The sequence below is a fragment of the Aedes albopictus genome, chromosome 1 (genome assembly GCF_035046485.1).
Source record: "Aedes albopictus strain Foshan chromosome 1, AalbF5, whole genome shotgun sequence".
Classification (NCBI taxonomy): domain Eukaryota; kingdom Metazoa; phylum Arthropoda; class Insecta; order Diptera; family Culicidae; genus Aedes; species Aedes albopictus.
In genome coordinates this window covers 71,797,468-71,809,168 of record NC_085136.1, presented here as the reverse complement: position 1 = coordinate 71,809,168, position 11,701 = coordinate 71,797,468, and the positions used below count along the sequence as shown (strand labels likewise).

Here is an 11,701-nt window from a genome sequence, read left to right as displayed (position 1 = left end):
TTCGTTTACAGCCCGCGATTATTTCTTGCAGTTTTGGCCAAGTAAAGGTGATTTGACCCTATTTTTAGTGCAATGTTGATATTCATACGTCTATAACTCTGGATTCCGTTGAAATAAATTTAATGTTTTTCGTTAAAATGAAGGTCTTTTCAGGGACAGTTTGTGGTTAGGATATTCGTTCACAGCCCGCGATTATTTCTTGCAGTTTTGGTCAAATAAAGGTAGTTTTAGCCAATTTTTAGTGGAAAGTAGATATCCATAAGTCTATAACTCTGGATTCCGTTGAGATAAATTGAATGTTTTTTTTTTCGTTAAAATGAAGGTATATCCACAGACAAACAGACGTAACACTCTGATAATTCCCATCGTACTTCGATTTAACGATCTTTTTCAAAATTTGATAGTTGGTCAACTACCCACCTGTGGCGCTCACATCGTTTTTGTTCGAGTTTGACGTTTGCTCACTACCGCCACCTAACTGATGGTCGGCCAAACTTAGTCATTTTAGCATTGGGCGAATATGTTTCCGTGACTATGATTTGAATCGAAAAATGTTCGAAGTGTTACGTCTGTTTGTCTGTGTTTATACGTCTAAAACTCTGGATATTATTTAGATAAATTAAAGATATTTGCATGGGTAATTTTCATTGGGTAATTTCGCTTAAAACTAGTGCTTTCACTATGTTTTGCAATATTGTTATACTTAAATTTATTAACTCATACAACCATGTTAGGATAAAATTGACCGAACTAAATTGAAGATACTTTCGTGAAAAATAGAATGTACAAACGCGTGCTATTCCTTAAAAAACTAGATAACAATAATAAGCCATTTCGATAAAATCTTGAGTTATGGACGTATGAAAATTTACTTTTTACTTAACATTAAGGTAAATTGACCTTTATATGACTAAAAATACAAGAAATAATAGGACAGATCGGTGAAGTACTCGATTTGTAGTAATGAGCTGAATTTTAGTATGGTGAGAAGGTCAATTCTCCGTTTCTGCAATGAAATGGTGCAAACAGTGTGGGTATTATGATTCCTTGCCTAATTTGATGCTGTTTGAGCAAAACTTTGGGCAACAGTGTTGTTGTTTTCTCCATTTTTTGCAACATAAACAACATAGTTATCCAAAGTTTTGCTCAAACAGCATCATATTAGGCAAGGAATCATAATACCCACACTGTTTGCACCATTTCATTGCAGAAACGGAGAATTGACCTTCTCACCATACTAAAATTCAGCTCATTACTACAAATCTAGTACTACACCGAACGTGCCCCATTGCGGGCTGTGAACGAATATCCGAATATCCAACCAAGTAACGTCTCGTGAAAATACCTTCATTTTAACAAAAAAAAGGTTGATTATCTCTCACAGGAATCCAGAGTTATAGACGTACAGTGTATCAAACAATTGTCCGTACAGCAGTTTTTTGGTCAGAATAATTTTTCATTTGAATGATTATAACTTTTTTATACGTCAATCAAAAACGCTGAAATTTTGACCAATTATAACCCATATATTGAAGCTCCATTTGTAAAATTTTGAGCGAGATCGAATAAGTTTTCTGAAAGTTATAGAACTTATAGTAAAACTTCTAAAATTTTTGAATACATTTTTAAAACATTATATCTCAATAAGTACTTGATGAAACTTTTTCAATATTTTTCGTGTTCCAGCTTATACCTAAGGCTTTCATATGCAGCTTCGTTTGAGGTTTTATATTCACTACAAAAAATATGAAAAATCTGTATATGTTCAGAGTGTCATTTGGAAATTTATCATATTTTGATCAATAAAAGTGCCAAGTGTTTTCAACTTTTTAAACTCTCTTAATGATATATTTTTATACAGGACCTACTAAACTACATATGAAGAGTATGTCCTATGGATTTTTCGTTCAGTTAATGCACTTTTATTGGTGGAAAACGTTTGGTAGATTATATGTGCAAAATATGGTAAATTTTAAATCATCGTCAACTACATACGAACATTTTTCATATTTTTTGTAGCAAATGTAAATCCAAAAACATGGCTGCATATGAAAGCTTCAGGTATAAGATGTAACACAAAAAAAAAAATTGAAAAAAAATTTATCGAGTATATATTGAGATATAATGTTTTAAAAATGTGTTCAAAAATCTTATAAGTTTTACTAAAAGTTCTATAACTTTCAGAAAACTGATTCGATCTTGCTCAAAATTTTACTAATGGAGCTTTAATGTATGATTCATGATTGGTCAAAATTTCAGCGTTTCTGATTGACGCATAAAAAAGTTATTAACATTTGAATGAAAAATTATTTTGACAAAAAAAATGCTGTACGGACAATTGTTTGATACACTGTATGAATATCAACACTGCACTAAAAATAGAATAACACTACCTTTATTTGACCAAAAATGTAAGACACAAACTGCTCCTGGAAATACTTTTATTTTAACAAAATAAGTCTAAATTTATCTCAACGGAATCCAAAGTTATAGACGTATGAATATCTATTTTCCACTAAAAATAGGGTAAAACTACCTTTATTTGACCAAAACTGCAAGAAATAATAGCGGGCTGTAAACGAAAATCCTATCAACGAACTGCCCGTGAAAGTACCTTCATTTTAACGAAAAAAGATTGAATTTAACTCAACGGAATTCAGAGTTATAACCATGAGAAAATCTACTTTCCACTGAAAATAGGGTAAAACTACCTTTATTTGACCAAAACTGCAAGAAATAATAGCGGGCTGTAAACGAATATCCTATCAACGAACTGTCCATGAAAGTAATTTCATTTTAACGACAAAAGATTAAATTTATCTCAACGGAATCCCAAGCTATAGACGTATGAATATCATTGAATACATATCAATGAATACATATCATTGAATACATTGCACTAAAAATAGAGTAAAACTACCTTTATTTGACCAAAACTGCAAGAAATAATCGCGTGCTGTGAACGAATACCCAACCATCATATTGCCCATGAAAAAATCTTCATTTTAACGAAAAAAGATCAACGTCAGCAGCCTTGTTGTTCTTCAGTCCCCTAATGGCTGTCTTGACCTCGTCTAGCGTTGGAGGTTCCATAGCTTACCCGTCGTCGTCGATTCGAATTCTGTCCGTCGCTCTTCCACTCCCACCGTTCAATAATACCTCGAAGTGTTCTCTCCACCTGGCAGCCACCATTGCACACTGGGCCATGAGCGCGATCTAGCAAGTAAAAACCTCTAGCACTTTTGGAGTGCATTCTTTTGAGTTGGTGTCTTCGGAGACTTGTGTTTATTTTGCCTGTACTTTAATGTGGTGATGAAAGTTAGTTTTTGCCGCACAGGTGATGGCGCTGCGATAGTAACTTTTTTGTCTTACGTCCTAGAGGTTTCCCGTCTTCTGCAAAGTTGTTAAGCGTGCAAAAATAAGTAAAGTCGCCGAAATTATATGAAAAATAGTAAAATTTAACTGTAATTAACGTTTTTATTATTATTTTTAATGTTATTAGCAAATGTATCACTTTTAACGCCTCACACGTGTCAATCAAAGTAGCCTGCATCCGATGATACCAACTTTTTACAAAATTTTGTATAGACAAAAGTCTACGAGGGGAATGGGGGATCTAATATGACCAAAAGTGAGCCTGTGTAATTCATGGATAGCACCTAATGTCTGGAGTCATATGGGCTATTTAATTTCTAATTGGTAATGCGAGCACGACAGAGCTATTTTACTAAATTACATTTTGCATTTCAAGCATTGAAATGCATTGGCAGCACGCTAGTCAGCTAAGATTGTATGTTTCTGATCTGTACCCCTTGAAATTAAAACTAGGGCTCTGATTCGAAGTGGTGTAAATGCCCTTTGTAGTAAATAGAAAAGATTTTTGAGGTCTATAATCCAATAAATACTTAGATTTATTCAAAAGTTTGAGATCTGCTTCGTAATGAAATATTTTGATCATTAGCAAACTTATTTCAGAACTATTTTTTTGCTTTTCACGTCTGCGGCAAATTTGCTGGGCACGTTATTGTACTTCAGGGCTACACATGATCTATTCGAATCTAAATAGCCAAGTGCACACATTCATTTCCCAGATTCACGGTAAAATGTATTGGGCCCTCATGGAAAATCACATTCCAAACCTTCTTTAACTGTCCAGCCATAACGAATACTGTGGGATACATTCACGTGACATTCAGTCCTCGTCACACAACATACAATGGAATACCTTCTCGGAATAGCATTCGCTTTACTGTTTCCTACTACTTTGGCACTGTCGCTCGGCATTGAACCGGAGATTACCTTTCAACGGATCGAGCAAACCATGGGATACGATATTTGGCACACCCACCTTCGGGTAACTAAATTCAACAGATCCTGTGCCATCATCAATGGAACCGGAGACATATTCGTCGATTTGGACAACAGCTACACGGTAACTACAGTGTACCACAATGCGTCAACCAATGGCCTGTACAGAGGCTATAGATATACAGGGGTGGCCAAAATGTTTGGGATAAGCAACTTTTTTTTCTCTCAGAAAAAAGTTCAACATGCTGTAACTTTTCATAGAGTGCATCAAAAACTCTCAAATTTTGACTGTTTGTCAAGCTATTATATGTGCATCATTGGTACGAATTTGAGCTCGATTGGTTGATCTTTCGCGAAGCTCGAACCGTTTTCGTAAAACACTTTTTTTCAGACAGTCTATTTTTGAACTGTCATGTCTCAGAAACCAGTGAACCGAATTGAATGAAATTTTGAACGTTTATAAGTTCCTGTAGAAATCGTTCCAGGGTTTACCTTCAGGAGTTCCTCTAAGGGAATCCCAAAAGTACCTTCAGTGATTCCTACAGAGATTCGTACAGGATGTGCCCAACAGTTTCTCCAGGAACAATCAAATGAATTTCTACAGAAATTACATTAGAAATTTCAACAAGAGTCAAGACATTCTCCTGGAAATTCTTCAACAATTACTCCAATGAATCCTGCAGGAATTATAAAAACTTCATCAAACAACCTTCGGCTCATCAAAGATGAAGTTCTTCTCCTTTTCCATATAAATGTTGGACTTCTCTGATATTAAGAACTTCCTGCTGAGTTAAGTTGGTATCTCTGTATAAAGTGTGTTGGTGCGACTATGAAACTCTCTCTATCATCAATAGTTCCATTTCCATCCGTGAGGTGCGCTGTAAACAGCGTCTTCTGACGACTTTCGAGAGTTCTGCTAGTCTTCCTGTGATAAAGTGTGTTTTGTTCTAATTGATGACCTTTCTCTTATTCACCATCTAGCTTCAAATTGAATTCGCGCACAGTCGACTGGGCAACAACCAGTTCAACATATCGCCGTTTAAAATACCGGAGCAACCATTTTGTCACTTCATGAACGGAACCTATCGGGAATATCAGTCGATGTTCGTCAATCGGTCCAACTTGCCCATGGTGGGCCCCTCGGAAGGGCTGTGCCCGTTTCCGGCCGGACAGTACTGGAACAAGAACGTGATGTTCGATGCTAGCCAAGTGCCCATTGCAATGCCCGAGGGGTTTTGGCGCGTAACGTTGCTGGTCAAGAGGAAAAACAGCAGCGCGGACTTCATAATTTACTTGAAAATGTCGAGGGAGTCGTTCTGGTGAGTGTTTTGGGGCAGACAGCGGTATTTGACAGAGCATGGGCACAACATTTTGTACATATGATCAAATATATTGCTGTTAAATCATTAAACTGGTTACAGGTTTGAAACGAAAATCCCTAATTTTAGAATAAGCTCAATTACATGTTAAATTCTGTAATCATAATTGAGGAATAATCCACGTTCAGTCGTTGAAAGCATAATAAAAATCTTAAGATTTAGCTCCATGAAAGGTTCTGTTTGAATTATTTTTGCGTTGCGTGGTAACGGAGTAATTCGTAGATTACACATTGAAAGTTGTCATGTTAAAACTTAAATACTCCTATTTTAATTGCTTATGAAATGCTGTTTTAGAAGGAACAGCTATCCAATCAGAGGTTGAGGTAAAAAAGACATGAAAACTTCCATTGCCGGCCACGCCCATCTTCTCCGTAACGAAGATAGGAAAGGATGTGATGATATAATACCTACTTGCAAAATAATTCTGATATTCTTCATAAACTACGTAACTTTATTAAAGGAAGGTGTGGTGATCTATATTGTGAATGATACCATGTGGTCTATGTGTTGAACTAGTGTGGGTGGCTGCACTAGCGAACGAACGATCCAACCACGAATAGCCGGCACCACTCGTCATTCTATCGTGCAGGCCTGACTAGATCGGACGACATCACACGTGGCGACGAGATAAATCGGAGAAACGCGTTGAATTCTTTTCAAAGTGAATTAAGTGTTAAAGTTTGTATTAACAGCAGGTAATGAATTGAAAATTAAATCCGCGATGAGAAATATCATTCAAAATTAGAAAACACATCGCACCGTAGTCTGCCATTGATAAATTTGAAACGTGACGCGAGTGAAAGGGTGCTCTACAAATGAAAAATGTGCAACCCACGCCGATGGGGGTGAAAAAGAATTTTGGATGGTGAACAGTGAAATTATGGGAAGGTTAATGTGATCACAGAAATTGGTGGAGGAAACTAGTGATGAATGAAAGAGGAAATATGCCCTGGCAGAAAAGTGCACGGTGATGGGGATGAAAATTTTGAGAATGTGCATACGACTCGCGGCAGCCATTTTTTTTTCATCATGCTGGAGGGACGCGCCCGCGGTAAAAAAAAACGAGCATCGAACGGGGCGAACAGTGATAGTGAAAGAAAACCGAATATTCTGGTGTGGGTGATGAATGAAGCACCGCATAGCATGGTGGTGGTGTGAATGGAAGAAATGATGATGGATGGTATATATGATCATTGGATCATTATCCGCCAAGTGGTTTGCATTCAAAGTGTGGGGCTAGGTGTGGGGGGAAAAAAGAGGCTGTTATCGTGTGTGGCAAGAACGAGATTTAGTGTTAGTGAGATTATGATGATTGAAAATCATGTGTGACAGCGCGGCACACAATCGGCTGTCGAGCTGATAAAGGTCATAATCATCGCACCGGATTCCTTGCTTCATGTTGGGCCCAAATTATGGTAATTTGTCTATGATTGGGGACAGCAAAGGTATGTAATTATGTTATATATTCAAAACAGTAAAAGCTACCACTCTAATGGTTGCAAAGTGCTGTGTACATCCAACCATTAATCCTATTTACCAAAGAAAATGGAAAAGAGAACCACCCTGTATTTTCCTATTTGAATCCATCAGTTATGTTCTCGCATGTCCAGAGCTCAATGATCATTTGAACTTGTATTGGTTGGCTGATTAACTTTCTTTTTATTTTGGTATGTTTGGTCATTCATGCATGTATTATGAGTTTTCGGACAGTGTGCTAATCTGAGTAATAAATTAGCAGCAGACGACTTATCGAGAATGCCGCTGGCACTGTGATTAAATTCACTGAGAGCGTTTAAAACGCTGTGATTAAATTCACTGAGAGTGCGCAATGCACTGTGATTAAATTCACTAAGAGCGTGTGATCGAGGGGGTCGACACTAATCGATTTGGTTCAATTTTCATGCGATTAGACGTAATTTTATTTGATTATCCACAGATTGTCACGATTATTTTCATTACATTTGATATCGAATCGATTTTATCGGATTTTCTCATTTTTCCAAGTTTTGGTCAGGTTTTGCCGATTTTATGCTTTCCATTTTCATCAAAATCTATCAAAATGGCAAAAATCCGAAATAATCCGAAAGAATCGAATAAAATAAAAAAACCGACCGAAAATCGCCCAATGCCGGTTAAAATCGCTCAAAAACCGTTTCGACGTCGCGACGCCGCTCAATGAGTTTGACAGCTGCGTCAGTCCTTCAGATGTTAAATCAAAACAAGTTGTGTGTCGAATCCATCAGTTTCAATATCAACTGCTATGGACTATCTCGGGAATGAAGGTGAGTTCTCATTGAAATAAGATGCAGAAAGAAAGCATTCATGTTTTATGTTCATTATCTTATTTTCGGACAGGCCAAACGAAACCGAGTGGAGGACGTTTTGAGGCGCAAAACCCGGAATGTGTGGCAGCGGTTCGGATCAGCGCTGAAGATGGAACAGCGATGGTCAAGTTAGCAATATTCATCGACAGATATGTTGGTAAGAACGGTCAAACGACCACGGTTCATATCAAGTAGCATTACTTTAAGGTATGCACACAGCAAAATCTAGCCACCGCATTTTGGATAGAAATTTCTCTATTTTCAACGAATCGTGGCAATCTCTGGCGCAAATGAAAGCTTATTGTGTAAGGAATCGAAAAATATTTACTTCGGGATATATTTTGACATAGTGTTTAAAATAGAGTCAAGGGAACAAGAAGTCCTCGAAAAGTTTTTGCACAAACGTGCTGAAAATCTGACAATGTACATTAAAGCGACCGTCCCCGCAGACCTAAGTTAGCCTTCAAGTATTCGGTTCTATACATCATTACAACCTGGAAAGGTTGCAGATCAACTTAAGAGTAAGAAAAAATCGAAGTTTGGCAAGAAATACATAGTTTGGTCAACAATATGAATTTGTGGTTTGAAAAACCGAACTTTTAGAAATACATGTACAGCGAATCATCTTTTTCACAACGGGAAATGTCGGGAAAAATGGCTGGCACCCCTTATTCAAAAGCTTAGATATTGTGTATTGATTTGAATTGATTTTTGTCCCCTGTTTTTGGCGGAGAATGCTTGCGTTTGTATGCAGAAAACTATGTAGAAACTGTACTGCATTTTTTCCAAAAAACGTAAAATCTCATACACTTCAAAACTCAACCCAATTGAAAAATATTGAGTAACCGTGAATTGGAACCTTCAAAAATTGTCAAGAACGACAGCTTTCATCGAAAAATAAGATTGATTTTGACACAAAGGGGGTAAAAATTTCTTGGCATGCGGTCGAAGGTACTGTGCAAAACTTTACGGAAGGACTCAAGCTCAAAACTCGAGATGACGGATATAACAAGTCAAATCAGCAATGTCTTGATGTTGATTTAAAGTAAATTAATGCTTTTTTACGATGATTTGCTTTTGGTTTGGGAACAAGTTGAAATGAATTATTACTGCTTGATTTTCTTTGGCCAGATTTTGCTGTGCGCATACCTTATACTTTCATGTTGAAATTTCAGAACTTGGTGTAAAACTGCCAATAAAGGATAACCAGGCAAACCAGAAGAGGCCTCAGCTGGATGCTGCATAATTATTTCGGGCATCGGCTACACAGCCAGCTAGCCGGCATTAGGAATGGATTTGATCAGAGTGTGCTAACCGGAGGATCGCTCTCGGAAACTGCCACCAGCCACTACCTGGCAGTTTGTGTCTTTTTTTTACATCTTTTTTTCTATACAAATATATTGTTCGTGCAGTTGAAAACCGGAATTTTTGGCACGCGAAAATCGATTTTTCCCCTGAACCGTGTGTCGGACGTACGTCGGGCAAAGTGCGCTGGATAGACGGCCAGATCCGCTGCCCAGCGCACTACGTCCGACGTTAGGTTTCACGTATGGATTTGGAGAAACTCGATTGTCGCGTGTGAGGAAACTTCGGGTTTCAACTGCGACGATATGTATTGCCTCGTCGAGTCTATCTATCTACCGATAAGATAAATAAAAATCGCATGTTTTGTTAGATACATTGATTTTTTTAAATGTTAGCTCGCGTTAAAATCGAGGTGTGGAAAGATGAGACGTGCCCAAGCTTGTCCAAAAGTAGGCCTTAAACCTTATGCCCCTTCAATCGTCTTGAATCATAACTAAAGATGTAAGTATAATTTATTGCATTGCTAACTGGACTGCGACAAAGTGCGGAATCTCAAATAAAAGTGCGATATTGCATCAAATCGTTCCGGTGTCTTCACGAGCTAATGAATAAGTGCGGTGAAGATACCGGAACGATCTGACGCAAAATCGCACTTTTATTTGAGATTCCGTACTTCATCGTTGCACTTATAACCGCGCAATGCGCAATACACATCAGGATCAAATGTTAAGAGTAGGCTGACCATTCTCACTCATACTCACCACTGGAGCATAGTTAATGTTTTTGACACAATCATTCGGTCTTTCCAGATGAATTAGCATTATTATCAATATGGAGTTCTATTTTTGAACATTGATTTCTTTTATGTGTTTCTAAAAAGTGTCCCTTATTTAAACGGAACAAATCTGATCAGCCTAGTTAAGAGTCGTAGATAAAAAATTGAGTATATAATTAGATTTGTATTGAAAAAATCATTTGGCCTCCAGTTAGCCTTGTACATGGCGGCTTCGGTTCCCGTTCCGGTCGGGAACATTTCTAGCTTCTCTAGACATAGTGCTTGCCTCACAATATGTACGAATCCATGCAAAAGGCCCAGTTGTGGCTCAAAGAACACTAAACTGAAAAGAGGCTGACCATGTTCCAGTGGGAATGTAGAGCTACAAAGAACAAGAATTCTAAAAGTCAAGGGATCCATTCCTTAGGTGATCCGTTTGGGTCATGAAACCTTCACGGCCAAATATAAGTCAAACCGACCAACCCAAAAAGCTATCTTCGAAGGCGCTGATGAACAAAGTCTTGCTCAAAATCACCGGAAGTTATGTGTGAGTTAAATGGGTCAGAGCCGCCAGTAATGAGTACGACAGCACTCCCGAACACCAAATGCATCGCAGCATCCACTTCTAACTAAATACCTATTACGATTCCAAAGCGTACGGCAACGATTCCATTATTGCCAAGGTAGACCCAACCGCCAAATTATTCAACAAAACAAAACAAAATTCCGACCAGGATTCCGACTAACTCAGTGGAAAAACAAAATCCGCCAGTCGGGATACCAGAATCCGGGGACACCCATCAGAACAGAACCATGGCTGCAGCCGTCTTTCGACTGAAAAAATCTCGGCCTCGAATCCGGTTGTAAACAAAACATATGTACGAAAAAAATATAGAAAAAAAAATGACATTTTCGGCTAGAGATGTGCACCGGTTTTATTCGATTCGATATGGATATGTACAAATTTCAATCGATTTTATCGGATATTTCGGATATGGATGATTTTGATCGTTTTTGGGAATTTCTTCAGTTTCGTTGAAATTATGAAAAAAATGTGAATCCTTTGGTAAGTTTTGGCTTAAAATCTAGCTTATCTGGAAGAGTCGCCCCCCTCGCGTGTGATACGCTGTGTTAAATCCACCATAATGAAAGTGTATGCTGTATGAATAGAAGAGGGATCCAACATAAAGCAAGCGTTAGTCTGTGGGTGTATATTGTTAGACTAAGTTGGTTGAAAATGATTGTAGCAATATTAAATAATCACATGTCAAGGCAGACTACAGCGCGATTAATATGAAACAATAGCCAACATTAGTGCACATGATATAAAAGTTGAAATAAGTTGGATAAGATGGTTTGACAACGTTATGTTAGCGACCAACATTTTGGAGAGCCACAGCCGTAAAGCGCAGATGCTTGCTATGGGAGGCATGGAGTTGCAATCTGTCTTCTATGGCATTCCGGGGGCTGATATTGACGGCTCAGATGGAAGGGACCCCTATATTGTGGCCAAGGAAAAACTGACGGCACATTTTGCTCCAAAACAACACTCGAGTTTTGAGAGATTCCAATAGACCATTCCCGTCAAAAAATTTTATGTGCTCTACGGC

The 11,701-nt window shown here is 37.9% G+C and overlaps 1 protein-coding gene across 1 annotated transcript; it reads left to right on the top strand.

Moving 5' to 3' along the window:
• The first annotated feature begins 4,174 nt into the window (after nucleotides 1-4,174).
• Nucleotides 4,175-5,634, top strand: LOC134285144 (uncharacterized). The gene is made up of 2 exons (XM_062845317.1): nucleotides 4,175-4,432; nucleotides 5,290-5,634. Exons 1-2 carry the CDS (start codon nucleotides 4,217-4,219, stop codon nucleotides 5,629-5,631), a joined length of 558 nt encoding a protein of 185 aa, XP_062701301.1. The 5' UTR covers nucleotides 4,175-4,216; the 3' UTR covers nucleotides 5,632-5,634.
• The last annotated feature ends 6,067 nt before the right edge of the window (nucleotides 5,635-11,701 follow it).